The sequence below is a fragment of the Mustela putorius genome, unplaced genomic scaffold (genome assembly GCF_011764305.1).
Source record: "Mustela putorius furo isolate JIRA1106 unplaced genomic scaffold, ASM1176430v1.1 tig00003863_pilon_pilon_pilon, whole genome shotgun sequence".
Lineage (NCBI taxonomy): Eukaryota > Metazoa > Chordata > Mammalia > Carnivora > Mustelidae > Mustela > Mustela putorius.
Genome location: NW_025422015.1, coordinates 16,281,641 through 16,299,922, shown reverse-complemented (window position 1 = coordinate 16,299,922; position 18,282 = coordinate 16,281,641). Strand labels below are relative to the sequence as shown.

The following is an 18,282-nucleotide window of genomic DNA, read 5'->3' as shown; positions in this document are numbered from 1 at the left end:
GAGAAGCAGGTTTCCCTCTGAGCAGAGAGCCCGATTGGGGGCTCAATCCCAGGACCCTGGGTCCATGACCTGAGCCAAAGGTAGACACTTAACAACTGATCCACCCAGGCATCCCCAAACTCCACACCTCTTTGCCGGTTATCAGGCAGCACAGCTGTTAACTCTCCAACAGCCAAGTTAAGTTTATTCAGGGTGGTGGCTTCACTCCAGTGTTGACGATATCACTCATTTTTCATCTTCTCAAATTTGACAAAGCCTCTGGTCAGCTAATGGACCCTTATCTTGGTATGGATTTAATTCCTCTAGTACTTACTTATTATTCTACATTTTTTCCCATATTAGTCAGAAATGATGGATTTAATGGAGTCCACTCCACCATCTTGAATCAGAAGTTCCCTGGAATATACATAAAGCTTTTCTTCTAAGCCTTAGGGTTACTTATGCTCATGATAGAGTTCACATTCATTTATTTAGTGGTTCTTCCAACTATAGGAATCTTCTTTCATTTTCAATTAAAGAAAATTCCATCACAGTATTAACATTTTAGTCATTGTCTCTAGCTGTGAAAGTCAGCTTGGAAAAGAGCCACATTAAAAAAAAATAGCCTCACTTTACCATATTTGCTTTTTCCCAAGAATATTTAAGTAAATTAACAAATACAAACACACTGAATCAAAGAATTTTGAAGGAGAAAAGGATCATTTGCAATCATTTTATGCATGAGGTTATAAGGCTAGTGGAAAGTAAACTGCCCCAAGCCTGCACAGCCAGCAAGTGCCGAAGTTGGATGAGTTTCAAATATGGCTTTTTTGGGTATGCCTAGAAAAACAAAACAAGTTGACTCAGCATTCATGTTTATTTTATGAATAGGACTGTCTTTCAGCAGGGGTTTGTAGCAAAAACCAACATGATGATATTAGGACTATATTCTTCCACTGTTTTCATTTCCTTAGAAAAGGAAAGCTTATCAAACTTTATTGTCAGTTCTGCAGTATATGGTTTTGAAGCGAAAAGTAATTACAATCCATAGTTATCTCGTGTGACAACTGAAAGAACTTGACATATTACTTCTTTGTTACGTTCAACGTAGATGGCACCAAGCATATCTGATTACTTATACCATGAGTGTGAGATAATTGTTTGGGAACCTATAACTGCTTATTTAAAGGGTGGAGACTCCTGATATACTTACAGAGCCAAGCTAGCTTTACTGGGGGAAATGCCATACAGTGCATTGTTAGTCTTCAGATGGTTTCTTAGTCAAATTCTTCATTACTCTCCAGAATGCTCTGGAATTCTATAGCTCCATTTATGACATAAATGTATCTGTTCTGGTAAAAATCAATCAACAAGGCTATTCCTGAACAAGGCTGAAAGAAGTGAAACATTTTAGCCAAAGTAACAACACTCAGTGTGTCTTTGTTATAAACATTTCAAGTTGAAATTCTTCTGTTAATATAGACCATTGATCCAAGGAAGCCATATTTTTTTCTAAATGTGCATCATTAGAATATAGTGTGTAACTTATTAAGGAGGTGAAGAAGACAGTTGGACAGGGAAGTATCCAAAGACAGGAATGCTCACTTTAGAGAACCTTGTACCTGATAATACTTTTGAGGTAAAATGGGTGTTCTAGTTTCTTAATGTCTAGCTATTCATTATCTGTTGAGTTACTTCTGTTTTAGAGGATGACATTTTTAGCATTGTTAGTTATCACTTCAAGTCCTCTACTGGCCACAGAATTTTTGAAAATTTTTGGTATAAATAATCACCCAGGTGACTTTCTTCTAAATTTATGATGAGAAACATTAACCTCATATTTTGAAAAACACAGAAAAAAATTGACCACCAAGAGCCAACTAGCCAATAGAAGCACTAAGAAGTATGTCCAGTCTCCCAGTATGCCACCCCACAACCCATCTTCACATTTCCACACACCAGAGGGGAATTAAGGGGAATTAACCTACAACCCATACTGTAAAATCATGATCAGACAGGAATGTGGACAAGGGGAATAGAAGAAACTACTTGCTGTCTCACTCCCTGAGTGATCCCATTTCAAGCAGGAAGATGAGAGAAGAATGAACCTTTGCTAAACCACACCAACATTCCCTGAGAAGTCTCTTAGGCCATTTCCCTCTGGTGGTAGCACTGGATAGAGGCTGTATAGGATCTGTGTGTTGGGTATTGGTCATTGAGGAAGAAGTCCAGGGAGCAGACTCCCTGAATCCGTGAAAGTCCCTTCAAATGTGTTATGGGAAACCTAAAATAAGCAAGATCCTTCAAGCTAAGAAAAAGCTGCTTCTCATTTTATCCCATGTTCTTATTATTTTGTCCCATCCAAAGCATCTTTTAAAAACTCCCTTCCCCAGAGTTGAAAAAGGAAAAAAAGCAAGACCAAAAACTACAAACTAGGAACAAGATTAAATACCTGGTTTATTGGGAAAAATTCATAATGAAAACTGCAATTGCTTATCCTGCAACTTACAAAATAATAATTTGATATATAAAATGAATTAGTTTTCACTATGTCAATACAAATGGTTAAAAAAAAAATAGTCCATGTGATATATCCTCTATTTGCCATTCAGAGAAATCTCACATCCCTGAATTCTGTGTGTCTCACATCAGGTATTTTGTATCTCTTTTTCCAAGGAAGACCAGGTTTGTCTACATTGAAGGTGGTGTTTACAACCGCAATCTACCAGAAGCTGTGTCTATATGATTAGAGCCCAGCCAAACCTGAGATGAACAATTCAAGCCACTTCCTCTCCTTCGGCTATTTTAATGACTTTGTGAGAGGAATGGAGCTCCGAAAGCTTTACTAAACCACTGGTTCATGCCTATCAATCATGATGAATGAGACCCAGCCCATCTTTGAATCCATCTACTGTGTTCCTGAACATATAGACACAAAAGAGTACAGATTTATTAATACAGCATTTTCCCACACCCCAACCCTATAAACCACTTTAAAAGAAAAAAATTTCATCTTAACCTTTCACTACATAAGGAGGCCTTAATAATGCTGCAGGCTTTGGGTATGAAAGAATACTTTCCTAGTTACCATAGCATGGTAACAGAAAGCTTCACAAAAAAGACCAGGATATTAGTTAGAAATTCTCACAAACAATATTCATTGAGGAAGCTTTTTAGCTTCTTTAAATAAGTGAAGGCTTGGAAAATATTTATTTTTTGCATTTCTTTTAGGATCTTTGGTCACTGACAATTCTTACTAATCTCTCTCTTTTCGTTGGCTCTTAATGGACACAGTCCATTCCACCTGGGAAAAGCAGAAACTCGATCAGGTCAGTCCAATCTTTGAAGCCTTCTCATTTTTGCCTTATACAGTGGTTACATTTCATATTCATATTCTTTTACAAATGTCATATAAATGGTATTTATAGATATAAGGGGATATTGGCATATTATAGGTCATTAGTTTAAAGAAGTAAGCTTTGTTTACAAAACATATATAAAAGATGAATATGAAACTGTAACACCATTTAAGAAATATTTTCTCCCAAATTATTTTAGCATTGACTAGTTTAATGAGATGAACACTGCCCACAAAATGGGTTCAATGGATGCTGGCGAAGGCAGTATCTTGCTCTGGGATCCATCTTGGCAGCAGTGATCTTCTGCTCACTCCCACCTTAGGCAGATGTGTAGAAGTACCTGGGCTTGGCATTACCCAAAAGGTCATCTTCATAGTTGGGAAGGCAACAGAAGAAGAAGGCACAGCCGATCAGGATAATCGTGGCTGCCCACCCAAAACCATAGGCCCAGTTATAGATGTAAGTGACAACAGGGTTGGCATGAAGGTTGAAGGTCTGGGTGTACTTCACAGGGTAAATCACCAGGGAGATGATCTGGAATACAGCTAAAGGGAAGAAAAATATCCCCAAGTGAATACAAATGCACAAATGAATGCAAGGGAAGAACAGGTCAACTCCCTCTTCCACAACTGGTTTTTGTCTTTAAATAAGTGTTAAATCCACTTCCTGTCAATGAAAGGGACTTGGGGTGGGGGGGATCTATTCGGCATGAGCCAGAACATGTTATTGACTCTTGTATGTCAGAGAGACCTGGCACTGAGCAGAATGCTGATTATATGAAACACAGACGAAAGGCAACTAGAGAACCCTTCTTTAGTACCTGTGTAAGCATTGTGTTTACTAAAGTAAAAAGTGCAAAACTATGGTGTACCATTGAAAGCAGGGTGGTAGGTTTTCATCTTGGTATTTCCTGTGCCAAACACAGTAAATATTTTCAGGGCTAGTAAAAATAATATATATACACCTACACACATGTGTGTGCACACACGCACATATATTTGACAATATTGATATTTAACAGCACATGATTGGAATATTCATTTAATAAATGAGTAACTAAATGAATCTACAAGCCAATGATGTGAATGATCAACAGAGAAACACAAGGAAAGCCTGCAGAGGAGGCGAGAATCTGAGGAGTAAATAGAAAGGGAGAGATGGAGGTCAGAGGGAACAGCATTCCAGGCTGGGGGAAGAGAAACACCGGAGTGTTTCTCTTGGAGGAGTGTAAGGAGGATCTAAGAAAGAAAACACAGGTCAAGAAGACTTCTATCCTCTTTGGCATTAGAGTCACCCAATTACAATTACTATTAATCATATTAACATTTTAAGCAACTTTTAAAAAAAGAACTTGATTAAATTGACTTTTGTTTTCATTTTTCATGAACATGCATAACTCCATGTGCTATAATGAGCACACACGTGCTATGTTGTGCTCTGTATTCTTTTCACATCATATTTTCCATGTCTGTTGCCATGTCAGATGATAGGAACACATTTTCGCTCTATAACATTAAGACACTAAGTCTACACCCATCGGTGCCAACCAGTTGTGCTCCAAGAGCCCTAGGTCTGGTATTCCATTAATAAATGTTCACTCTGACCACACCCACCTGTATCACTAAATCTCCCATACTGCAGAATCAGCTCTATGATACAAGTTCCGGACCTGGCCCATCCTAGGGTCTCCTGTCCCACTGCAGAAAAACTTTCTATGACCTGCTACATCATAAGATTGTAACATTCCTTCTATAAGCAAAATGGGCTCAGCATGGGGCTCACAGGAGGACAGCCCTGGGGCCACAATGGAAAAAGTACAGTGATTGTTGTCAGCTGTTGTTGTCAGCTTTGGTCCCTCAAAGCAGGGTGTCACTGGACATGGATGTGGGGTCACGCAGCATGGACTGGAAACATGGGGTACTGCCTGAGACACAGGAAGAAAGGGACCTAGACCTAAAAGCCCATGTCTCCGTTACTTTTGCGCATGGTGACACATCTCCTGACAACAGACCTGGAAGTGTAATTGTCAAGGATTGTGGGTTGGACAGTATTACAGAGATGCCTACTGAAGGTAAGAATGAAGAACCTGTCTTACCAGCCAGGGCCAGGAGGCCTCCAATCACTCTGAGAAAGACGAGCATCTGGGGTCCGCAGAGGGCAAAGAAGGACAGAATGAAACAGATCACCAGGATGATAAAGCCACAGAAGAGCATGGCGGCCGCTGCCCTTCCCCACGCTGTAAGAGAAAAGAAATGAATAAGACACACAGGCCACATTTAAAAATTACCTATCGAAGTATCAATAGAAGTTTTTTTTTTAATCTTCTACTACTTATATTTGGTGGAAAGACTGTGTTTTTGACGGGAATTAAGCATCTCCATATCTCAAGGGAAGAATAGGCAATTCATACGGAAGGCACTAATATATTACTTGTGGTAATACCTTCTCCCCTCAGACTTGGGGTAAATGTTTCTAGCTCTGAAATGAAAGTTAGAATTCATTCAACTCTTTCTCATGTAATAAAGAGGCCATATAAACAGGTATATTTAAAAGGCTCTCTCCTTCTTCCCCTCCCTACGCTCTTGCTCTCTCTCACTCTCACTGTCTTGCACTCTCTCAAATAAATAAATAAAATAAATAAATTTTAAATAAAAATAAATAAATAAATTTTAAAATAAATAAATAAAATAAAAGGTTCATGCAAGTTCTAACATAACATATAATAAACAACACTTTTTGTATTGAAAAATTAAGTTATAATGTCTTTAGGAAATGGTTCAAATACCTTTAAAAAGATCTTTGTTTTGTATTAATGTTTGGTCCTGTGCCAAAATAACCATTGAAAAGCATACTTATGACTAGACAGAGAGGTGCACTAAAGTGATTTAATTATAAAGAAGCTTTGATTTTTATAACAAGTTTAGGTATAAACATATCTCATTGTTTGTCTAAATTTTAACTTCTGAAGTATTCAGAATTTATAGCGCAAGAGTTCTTAATGATGGATAGGACTCTTAAAAACAATCAAGATGAAGTGAAAATTGAGTTCTGGTTTTGAAAATCTGCGTGGACACCTCTAGTCTTGTATTGTTCTACCGTCAGCCCATGGAAATAGGAGAACCATGATACCCAGGTTAACAATTCCAGTCAGTAATTCCTGTTGTGCAGCCTGCACTGATTTCAAAAATCTCTTCCCACACAACCTGCTTTCTAGAGGGCTTAACTGACATTGATGATGTAATTGCCCTGGCCAGGCACTGTGCTAAGAACTGGACATGCATTAGTTCACTAAATATTCACAGTAACTTTTAATGTCTTTTTTTTTTCCTAAGAGAGGGAGGCGGAGGAGGCGCAGATGAAGGGGAAAGAAAATCTTAAGCAGGTTCCACGCTGACTGCAGAGCATGATGTGGGGCTCTCTCTCACGACCCTGAGATCATGACCTGAGCCTAAATCAAGGGTCAGACGCTTAACCAACTGAGTCACCCAGACACCCCCACAATACACTTTAAAAGTTCATACTACCATCATTTCTTTACTGGGGCACCTGGCTGGCTCAGTAGGTGGAGCATGAGACTTTTGATCTCAGGGTTGTAAGTTCAAGCCCCACGTTGGGTGTAGAGATTACTTAAAATTAAAAAGAAAAAATGTTTATCACCATTTCTTTAGAAATGAGGATATACTAAGACTTTGAAAGTTCAAGTAACCTGCCCATTGCCACATAGCAATTGCCACTGTGAGTGATTTACAACCTGGATAAATCCAAAGCATGACTCTTCAGATACGTAATTTATATCCCATAAAATTCACTCTTTCAAAGTATACAATTCAGGGGTCTCTACTATATTCACAGGGTGGTGCAATCATCACCGCTTATAATTCCAAAATTTTCATCACCCCCCAAAGAAGCCCCATATCCATTAGAGGTCATTCACAATTCTCCCCTTCCTCCAGCTTCCAGCAACAATTAATCTAGTTTCTGTCTCTATCAGTTTGCCTATTCTGGACATTTCCTATAAATGGAATCCATACGGCATGGCCATTTGTGACTGTCTCCTTTCACCTAGATTAGTGGCCTCAAGGCTCATCCGTATTTGCAGGTACCAGCACTGCATCCCTCTTTGTGGCCAAAAAAATTCTGTTGTACAGCTCTCCCACATTTTATTTATCCAATCATTCATTCACTGATGGACAAACATGTGCTCTTGACCTACACATCCGCCCAGGTGCACTCCTGACCCACTGAATCAGAACTCAAGAGGTAGTACCCAGGAATCTGCACCTTACTGACATTTCTTACATCCATGCTAAAGTGTGAGAAGAACTGAGAGAGATTATTAATCTCTTTATGAGACCAGATCAACCCTGGCAAAAACAAGAGCATGTAATTTTCAGGATGTGACCCATCGTCAATTATAGCCACATTCTATAGATTTTTTTTTTATGGCTACCACCAATCATTACATCAATTAAATCCAACTATTAAATTCAAAGAAGTAGATACTGATTTTTCCTTTTGAGTTCACAGGTTACAAACCATAACAAAAGGTGACATCTACATAAGCATGCAGAGGAATGCAAACGTTGGGGAAAGCTGCATAGCAGAATGTGAATTCTCAATAACAACAATAAAACTCCCTAACAAAGAGCATATTTTGATAACCAAACTTTGACAGTCACAGATTAAGGTTTTGTAAGTATAGCTAAACAAGTCGTGCATGAGGTAGCTTCATAGAGTAACATCAATAATTACTCCTATTTATTTGGGGAAGACTATTGCTATTACTACTCCCTCTAACATGATAGCTGAGGTGTAATTTACAGAAGTTTGAAGTACTTGAAAGAAATTAAGAAACCAGCAAGCCAGTTTACCTAACCTGAAGCCAACAGGTGAGCACAAACAGAAACACAGCCCATGTTAAGCACCTGGCCTATGCTGTGTGAAATAATTCCGTCGTGACTTGTTTACGTAACATGCTGAGTCTAAAGAAAATCAAAATGGCAAATTAAGTGGCTTCTTGTCTTAAGAAAGGCTTCTCTGGAAGTAGAAGGCATGTAACCTGCTCCTACAGCATGGGAACACCCAGAATGAATCACTTAACTATCACTGAAGACCCAGATTTTGGCACGGTTTTGAAGATCTGGCTGATGAATATGGAGTAAGACAACCTGCCTTCTCATATCAATGACTATGTTGCTGTAAAATGATGAGATGGACCCTCCCAGGTCTGAGCAGGGTCAGCCCAGCCCAATATCCTGCCCGAGAAGGGGACCAACAGCCATGTAGACATGGCAAATCTCCATGACATACATTTTGAAAAGCTGAGATGAGTCTGTACCCCCAAGTACCTTTGGTCTTACCTAATTACCCAGAATGAGCTTAATACCTGCAAATTTACCCAACCCTTTGGGGAACTATTTATATTTTTATATTATACCATGATCTAAATTATACCGTTATCTACTGACCCAACAGAAAAACATCAATTTTTTTAAAAACTTGTCCATGACTGAACAGACGGATGGTCTTTGGCTCTTCAAAGGCAGAATGTGCTTCTTCATTGTGAAGACAAGTTATTGTGAAGACACCATTATTATTTTATATGCAAATTGTATTGCCTTTCCTAATTGTGGTTTGTGATAGAGGGCGGGGAAGATTCTTGTTCTCAATTAGCACTCTCTGAACAGAAACCACAAATCAGGTAGGACTCCAGGTAACCAGATTCCATGTTTCTGTGCAGGAACGGTTTCTGTTTGTTCTGTCCCCTTAAGGGAAGATGAATTTGGTGTTATTTATGATCCGTTACGTCCTAATTTTTTTTCTAAGTGCCATTTGGACAAGTTCCTATTATCAAAGAAACCAGAGGCCTTATAAATCCACTTGTAAATAGGATTCATTAAAGATCCATTTGGATGAAGAACAGCTTACCTAATTTTGCCATCACTTGCAAAGATTAAACCTTAAATCAACACTAACAGTCACTGAAGAAATTCTGATTTTTTTCCCTAGGAAATGCTTTTAAACTTTTTGTATGAGAAAAATGCTGTATCTTTTTTCCAATGACGACATGTGAAAACACGATGTTGCAAGTCAAATACAGCTAGGAAAAGACCAGTGAGGTCAACTGATAAGAAAGGAGCCAAATAAATAAATAGGTAGACAGTAGAAATAAATAAATACCTTGAATGCCAAGCTAGGAACCATTAACCAAACTGAAGCTTGTGGCGGGGTGGGGGGACCAACAACAACAACAAAACTGTAAGATGAGAGCGCTATTAATATTTTTAGTATTGTGAGCAACATTTGGCAGACTGTCACTAACCGTTCCTCCAAAGTTAGTTTTTCTTTTAATGAATTTGCTGCATTGTTTTTTTTTAGTTTTTTTTTTTTTTCCTAAAGATTTTATTCATTTATCTGACAGACAGAGATCACAAGCAGGCAGAGAAGCAGGCAGAGAGAGAGGAGGAAGCAGGTTCCCTGCTGAGCAGAGAGCCCCATGCTGGGCTCGATCCCAGGACCCTGGGACCATGACCTGAGTTGAAGGCAGAGGCTTTAACCCACGGAGCCACCCAGGCGCCCCCTTTTTTTTAGTTTTATACATGGCTACCATACCCTGACCAGAACAGTCTGGCCTAGCCCCTTACTCAGTGTCCTGCAGACACCAACCTGCCACCCAATTTGAGTAGGGCTCCTTTCCAGAACAACAGATTCAGCTATTAATAGTACAAAGGCCCTACCTAGTAAATCTGAGAACAGGTCAGATCTCATACTGGTTGTATAGGGTTCTTTATGTCAGACTCTTTAGGTCACAGAACTGAAAACTGGATAAAATCATGGGTGAAAAAATTAAAATGTTAAAGATAACCCATGGGTGGAGTATATATTCAAAAAGACTGGGGCATGTCCAATGAGGAGGTAATGGGCAGGAACACAGGCCGGGGCCTCTGAAACTGCAAAGCGTTTACAAATCACGTGGCTATCTTGTGAAATAACCACCTTCCAGGTAATGCTGATGCCCCTCGTCTGGACATGTTGATTTGCAAAAATCAAGAGAACAACTCGTCACAGGCCTCCAAAAATATCTACATCGAAGAAGCGAGTTTGCAGAAGCTTTAGAAGGCAGTAAAGCAAGGTCAAGGTCCCATGGGATGGCATCCAGCTGGTGTGAGATTCTTTACATGCTCCACATTTTCTCCGGAAACGGAGCCTGATGATAACTACTTACCACTGGGTTTTTATAGAACCGTGATACGTTCTCTCTTTATGGTGTTCTTTTAAAGCCTCAGTGGGGAAACCATCCTACCCAGGAAGATGTGAACACAGGGATTTGTACCATGAACATAGACAAGATATCTAGCAGGGAATCGGGGAGCAATCCTCACAGACTTGAAAGTGGGTCAGATGAAAAAGGCTAGGAAGTAGCATTTACGTGGAAGCATACTTGAGCTCCATCAGTACAAGACAAGTACTTTTAGACAGAGAGCAGCGTCCAGAGAACTGAATTAAGTTGTGGAACAAAGGGAAGAGGCTTAGCTTGTCGTGGGTGGTGTTGATGAGCAAAGACTTTGGTGAAAGCTTGAACAGGTGCACTCTTATGTCCTTCTATAATAGCCTGGGCGTCTGTGTCCGCTAGCAAGGAGAAAACAAGGCCACTTAAAAGGGAGTGAGGCTTCCGGGCAGTTCCTGCTAAATGCAGCCAGTGAGCCAGTCGTTGGTTCCCACACATCTGAATCTTATAAATCAATATAAATTTATATTTTTAATTATGAAAATCAATTGAGTGGCCAATTTTTTATTTTGCTGTGTAAAAACCATGAACATCCACCCACAGTGAATAATCTATCCCACCAATGCCTAATTTCATAAAACCATAACATTTCTATACCTCACCTTGCCTCCCCGTCAAAGGGTCTCACGAGCCTAATCTCAACATGAAATCCTTTAAGTTGAATTTAGAGCGATATAAACCTATTCCCTTTGTGCTTATCTTTCTCATCTCCTATACATTTAAGAACCATAGGGCTAAATGATCTAAAAATAGGTCCTATAATACTCTGATTCCTGGACTTACCTAAGACTGATTTCATGTAAAAGCAAAACAAACCAAAAAAAAAAAAAAAAAAAAGAACAAAAAGCAGAAAACAGCCCATTCAATGCACTGTGCGGTATTCAAAGACATCTGGTAAAAAGGAGGTTCTGTACTTGTGAGGCAGGCACTCTAACTGAGCTGCCCTGGGTCCCCACTGCCGTTCCTGGCGCATAGACTCATCACCCTTAGTCTCCACCCTGACAAGTAGGTGCCTGCTTTGGATTTGAAATCTGTATCACTGATATTTAAAATAATCTCCTGATGTATTTTTTTCTTAAAACTGGAGAAGAAAGGGTGCTGGCAGAACAAAAACAGGATGCAAGAACATGCATGCAAATCCAAGTTTGCATTTTATGTATGGGTGAAATCGGACCAATCATTGCAATGCTCTCTTCCTGTTTGGACAAATATAAATGTGAGATTCTCTCCATGCTCGACATGCTCATGATTTTGCTTAAAAATTAAATGGGTATTTGTGAAACTGGGTATTTCTGTAGTTGTTAATATCATGTAAATGCAAATTTCAGGGGAAAATTTAGTTCATTTATGAGGGAAAATGAGGTGATGTAGCAACCTGAAATTCTTTTAAAAAACCATCAATAACTGTGAGGAATATAATATTCTGCATTTTACATCGTTCTAATGGGTAGTATCATGTTCTGCATTTTACATAGTTCTAAGAAACTATTTCCCTTTACAAAAACGTCTCTATTATTAGTATAATTGCCAAGACTTGCCAGGAATAATCTGTGCTTTTAATATCAAAATGAACATACTAATGTTATGAATATTAATTAATAGAAAGAGATGGTCAAGCACTTTGTAATAAAAAGATATATTTTCTTAATCGTATTTACTCAATGTAAATCACAACATTTACACTCTAGTACATATCAAGAAGTTTTTTAAGAGTCAATAACACATTCAATCATCTATATTAAGATATTATTTGATTTTATGTTTAAGATTTTATTTATTTGACAGAGAGAGACACATTTAGAGTGTGAACACAAGCAGGGGGACTGGGAGAGGGAGAAGCAGGCTTCCCGCTGAGCAGAGAGCCTGATGTAGGGCTCGATCCCAGGAGCCCTACAGGCAGATCCCAGTGAGCCACCCAGACACCCCTAAGATATCATTTTAATTAGAGCCATCCACCTTATTCCTTGTTGTGTTTATACATGTGTAGGAGTGTGTATAAACTGCTTACTACATTTTAGAGAAATCTCCTGTAAACATATTGTTTTCCAAAAAGCCTTACTGGTTATCTGAAAATCTCCAAAGTTGGAGATGCCTAGAAAATCGCCCTACAGTGTAGGAATCCACAATTTCGATATTTGTGAAGCAAAACTAGCCAATAGTCAATGGCAGAAAAAATGAAGTGTAAGTATAATAAACACTCAACTCATCTCTGACACAGGAACCTGAGATGGACCTCTCTCTGGGGAGTTCACATCTACATCCTTCTTCCCACGGACACATAATGACAGGGGATCCTGGATTCATGATTTGATTCTAGGTCTTGCACAAAAGCTTCATCTAATGTGTTATTGACACATACTTATCTTTGCAAAGGTCTATAGGAGTAACTTAATTGGGATGTTAAAGCCACCACCCGCTTAACGAATATCAGTCTTGCTGCATCGTAAAGGTAGCAATAGATTTTTTTTAAACTTGGAAAACTGAACTTTACCGAAGACCAATTTCTACATCAATTTGAAACATATTTTATACACTGGATCAGTGTTGCCTTTAGCATTAAAAGAGTTAATGCTTTAGATTTCTAATTAAAAAATTAAACCAACAAAACCTGTTTATTCCCTTCTATATACAAAGCACTATATCATTCTGAGGCTCAAGACACCACACCCTACAAAGGTGAGCTCATCTTGCAAGTCAAGAAAAATAAGAACTGCATTGTAGTGAGTTTCCCAAGAGGGCTGGAGTCACAGCCAGAGCCTTGCAGGCCAGATCATGTCCCAGCAATAGCTGGTGGTTCTACCAGCTCCTCTCTTCCTGTGGTGCACTAAGTTGACTTCACATGAGGGAGGATTGCAGAGTACTCTTTGGGTCTGTACTAGTCTTTGTTCTGAAGTATGATTATCAAGTCTGCTTAAAAACACACCTATTTAAGCAGTCCTGTTAAGTTCCCCTACAAGAGACTGAGCTCCAATGCATTTTAACTAAAAGATAAAGCATATTACTTCAAAGATATTAATTCCCTTTTAAAACCTAAAAGATCTCAGATAATAGAAACACTGGCAGGCGCTCTATTTGTTTTAAGAGAGAAAAAACACAGACTCTAAGGAAAGGAGAAATTCCATGCAGTCTTTACATTTTATTATACATTTTATGCTATTACATTCCTGCTAACGAGGACCATGCCTCCCTTTGCGGGAAAGCTCCTATTGGGAATTTCCAAACAGTCCACAGTAGATAAGATACAGCACCAAGCTCTGGATAGGGGCCCCCAGAACCACAAATAAACACTGTGCTTGGAAGCCGTGGGCCACTTCAGAGTAAAGAATCAAATTAATGGGTCTTAGGCAGGGAATGAGAAACAGCAGGGTAGCCTTCTTTCTGGGTTTAAAACTATTAAATTCAGTTGCTGAGGCCCCATTCAGTAGCATTTAGCTTAAGTTTGGATTAGGCTCCTACTTAAACCCTCCTCTCCCGCACCCCAGGCAAAACACTGCTAATGACAAGAGATCCGGGCTCTTCTTCCCCACTGTCCTAAGAAGGGAGTGGCAGTAGACAGGACTGTGCTCCTCTCCAGTCCTGCCTATTATGTAGGACACCAGGGCTGCCCCCATGCTGGAAAAATAAAACGCTCGATCTGCACTATATGAAATTTGTCAACTCCGCTTCCTTTTGCTGGTGTGGAAGATGTGTTTGCTGCGTCGATTTTACATCAGATTAAAGTAAGTTTTTCTAAACAACAATGGCGGACTTAAGTCCAAAAGACACCCCCTAAAGCTAACCAGAACTAGCCTGCTGCTTAAAAATACTGCGGTCCCTCTTGAAATCATGACTGCTAACACTTGGACGGAAAGGGCCTTTTTGTTGCTTTCACTTAGTTCGCGTTAAACGATACACCGACCTTGGTGAAGGCACATATTTTAATATTTTATTTTAATCTCGTGAAGAATCAGAGGAGATGGTGGAATGGTAAGAGATTTCAGTGGGTCCTCAAGAAAATACAGTTTGTTCATTGTATTTCCTCACCTAAACCTTTTCGACGACTGAAAATCTCCTCTGGCACATAACCGACAAAGCCTACAGGAAACATAGTTTAAACTAGGGCCGTTTTCGTTTCAGTGTTGAGTCTGGTTTTGGCCACTCAAAGCTGCTACTGCTTTCTTCTGTTCAGGTCGGATGCCTGAACCTAAGCTCTAAACACACTCCTCCCCACCCCACTGCCATCACTCCCTACCGCTGCCCCAGTTCAGTCCTTTAACTTGGGGCGGTCTCCGAAGATCGGCGGAAGGCCCAGCCGCGGCCCGGAGGGCTTCCCGGAGGCGGCGGCACTCACCGTACTCCATGAGGCTCTGGCAGCCATCATCGTAGGACCCGCTGCCGCCGCCCTCATGGAAGCATCGCCACCACAGCGAGGATGTCTGGATGTGGTCGCTCGACTGCAGCCAGCCGCGGCCGGCCAGCGCGATGATGTCGAAGGCGATGGCGCTGAGCAGCAGCAGGGGCAGGATCCACCTGCAGCGCTCGCAGGCCAGGCCGCAGCGCAGCATCTCGACGGTGGCGGCGCGGAGGAGAGGAGCGCGCGGGGCTCGGACGCCGCGGAGACTGGCCCGCCAGCGCGGGCAGCGCGACAAAAGGGAAGAGGCCGCAGGGAGGCGGCTCCCGGGAGGACGCGGCTCGGGGCGCCCGGGCCCCACCTAGATTCCGGTGACTCACGGCGCGCCGCCCCGACCTGCCCGGCCGGCCCGGGTGTGCGCGGGGAGAGGCGGGGCCGGGCTCGGGTTACACGGGGCGTGGGGGAGCCTAACCCGCCCGCGCCCGGCCTGGAGCCGCGGGGCGCCCTGCCCCGCCAGGGATGGGGTCCGAGGGGGCCGGGCTGCCCCCACGCGCTCCTCCTCGCCTCCCCACTGCCTCATGTCCCGCTTCCTGGAGCCTCTCACGTCAAATGTGGTTTTCACAGTGCCTCACCGGGTGCCCGTTTTAATCCGTGCAAACCAGCTCAATATTTAATCTCTGTCGGATAATGGTCTGACTTTAAACAATCCCATATTTATCCATATCTGTCGGATAATGGTCTGACTTTAAACAATCCCATATTTAAGCTTCAAGCAGCTTGAGATGGGTATTCACGTTGTACCTGTGTGTAAAGGCTGCACTGCGTTTGAACGTAGTGTGCGCAACCTAGGAGCCCGTCCCTGACCTTCCTAGGCAGATGTGGCCACTTCCTCCCGGGCTCCACCTTTGTACCTTGTACCGTAGCTCACTTCATACTCTTATCTGCTTATGTACCCGCCTAACCTGCTAGGTCTGGAGCTCTTTGCCAGCAGAGGCCATGTTTTATTTATCTGCGTATCCCTGGTGTCTAGCACTGTGTCTGGATGTTGGCGGGGACGGGTGGGGGGCTCAATTAACATTTAATGCATGAATGCGCTGAGTTTAACAGATGCTCACTTAGGTCTTGGAAGAGTTTCATCGGGCTTCCTGGAAACCTTCAGGTCCCGTCTGCAGCAGTCCACACTCCCTATCACAGGTCTGTCGCTATTTCAGCCCACTTAATCTACTCTTTTCGTTTACTATTTTGAGGTTTCTCCAAACAAAAACCGTATGCCAACATGCAACCAGCACCTAAAATCCCACCTCCAGTGTCCTGGCCCTGTCACCACCAATGACTCAAGTGTGGGGCTGGGGGAGGAGCTGGAACGGCAGCTGGGAGTAGCAACTGAGGAGAAACAAATTCTCAGTGCCAGGCTCCACAGTCGCCTTGGGCAAATCATGAAAAGCATGCAAGGAGGGTCACAATTTTTTAATGGAGGTCACATCTTACCTCGTACCTTCAGAGCTTTCCTCTGAATCCCTTGCTTTTCCCACCAATTTAATATAAGAGAAAGGGGGAATATTTAGCAATGTTTAAAATTTAGTTCTCTGTATTTCAGTTTGGTATTCTCAATAGAAAAAGAATACTATTTTGTCTTATGGTTCTCTGGCAATTTTTGAGAACTGTTCCCAGAAACGTGCTGAGAAAGTTCGTGTTTGAAGCCACAGGAAAAAATCTCTTCAGCCTTAGTCTGACATAAGCCAAGTTCACATATTTTCCTTAGAGGCAAATATTTTCACTTTGGAATAATAGCATAAATGGGGCTGGGAGGCTTCCGCCAAAAGTTAACTGCATACGGCGCAGATTGTATAAAGAAAATATGCTCTCGGGGTTTTCAAAAGTAATGTAAATATTTGTTTAATTAGCTGTGTCTATAAGATATTTGTGAGGGGGAGATATCACATTCTACAAATAAATAGAGAACTGATCAGGAGCAAAGTGAGTTTCATGGGTCTTAAGATCTCTAAAGGATTTTGGACGAAATATAACTTCTTTTTCTTGTTCCAGTAGATATGAGGAAAAGAGCTCATTCATGTTGAGGTGAAAACAAGGAAAGTAGCTCTTCAGAATTTCTGGAAGCGAGTAAACCCAGCCTGGTTGGGTTCTAACTGGAAAGTACCTAATATAGGTCTCAAAGACTGTGGAACCAGATGAGTCGAGTTCAGATCCTTTCTCATATCAGCTGTGTGACACTGGGACACTTAGCTTCTTTGTGCCTCAGTTCCCTTATCACCGGTAGTGTTGTAATGGGTATTAAAATGCTAATATATGTAAAGCATGAAGAATTGTGCCAGCACACAGTTAGCTACAATAAAAGGGGTGATAATGATGATTTTCACGTAAGTTTCCCACTTTACTAAGATTGGGCCTTTACATGTTTATAAGGAACAGATTCTTTACAAGAATATCAACTGTATAGATCTAAGTTTTCTCAGACAATCATTCCTCTTAGCCATACTAGCGAAATGACAGTGTATAGTGGAGAATAGGCAGCTCAGTAGTTCCGCCTTCTGGATAACCTAGGAATCGCAGAGCGTCTGATGATGTAAAGTATATCTAAAAAAGGCTTTTATTTTTATGATTTTGGATTTTCATGGTTATAAAAGCAATAAACATCACAAATGAGGTATATACTATTATCATCCTCATATAGATGATACAACTGGGGCACAAAGTTCAGTAACTTGCTCAAAGTCACAGTCCCTGAGTGGCAAACCCATACACTACCCTGGGCCGTTTGTCACCAGAGCCGGTGCTATTTACCACAATAACCATTTGTAAGAATCTGGAAAATATTCCTCCATAAGTTTCCTTCTTTCTTCCCTTTTCTCTGCCTTTGTAAACATCCAACCCACTACCAAGTCTCTCCTGAGCTTAATGAAATGGTCCCATTTAAGCTGCCATCTTCTCACTCGGAAACCAAAGTAATCACGTGCAGGTAGAATGAGCACAGCGGGACAGGAAATCAGGTAGTCTTCTCACTGCTGACCCTGTGCTTCACCTCTAATTCCTGTCCCATCACTCTTCTCCTCTGTTCCTGCAAACTTCTGTCTCCACTCTCTCCCCTCCTATTCCTTCCTGTCTTGTCTACCCAGTGGTGTGATGGTAAATGTTTACCAACTTTCTGACCCCCCAAATCCTTGATTTATAGCATTTGTCAAGGCTGATTTCCAGTTACTACCTGATGTCACTGAACACAGAATTGGAAAGAAATATACATAATTATCTCTCTCAACCTAATAAAAGCACACCCTTGCGCCTACCCCTAGTATCCTACCAGAGATATT

At 41.1% G+C, this 18,282-nt stretch overlaps 1 protein-coding gene across 1 annotated transcript; it reads right to left on the bottom strand.

Moving 5' to 3' along the window:
• Positions 1 to 2,412: 2,412 nt before the first annotated feature.
• On the bottom strand, positions 2,413 to 15,337 carry LOC101692091 (p53 apoptosis effector related to PMP22). Its single transcript, XM_004740294.3, has 3 exons — positions 14,957 to 15,337; positions 5,434 to 5,574; positions 2,413 to 3,883 (listed from the first exon to the last, which is right to left on the bottom strand). Exons 1-3 carry the CDS (start codon positions 15,168 to 15,170, stop codon positions 3,657 to 3,659), a joined length of 582 nt encoding a protein of 193 aa, XP_004740351.1. The 5' UTR covers positions 15,171 to 15,337; the 3' UTR covers positions 2,413 to 3,656.
• Positions 15,338 to 18,282: the final 2,945 nt, after the last annotated feature.

Bases quoted from the DNA above. Each gene is read 5' to 3' on its own strand.
- LOC101692091 (XM_004740294.3), bottom strand. From the start codon at position 15,170: ATGCTGCGCTGCGGCCTGGCCTGCGAGCGCTGCAGGTGGATCCTGCCC. The intron at 5,575-14,956 runs GTGAGTGCCGCC...TTTCTCTTACAG, and splicing joins CCAGAGCCTCATGGAGTACG to CGTGGGGAAGGGCAGCGGCC. The intron at 3,884-5,433 runs GTAAGACAGGTT...TCTTCCCTTTAG, and splicing joins AGGCCTCCTGGCCCTGGCTG to CTGTATTCCAGATCATCTCC.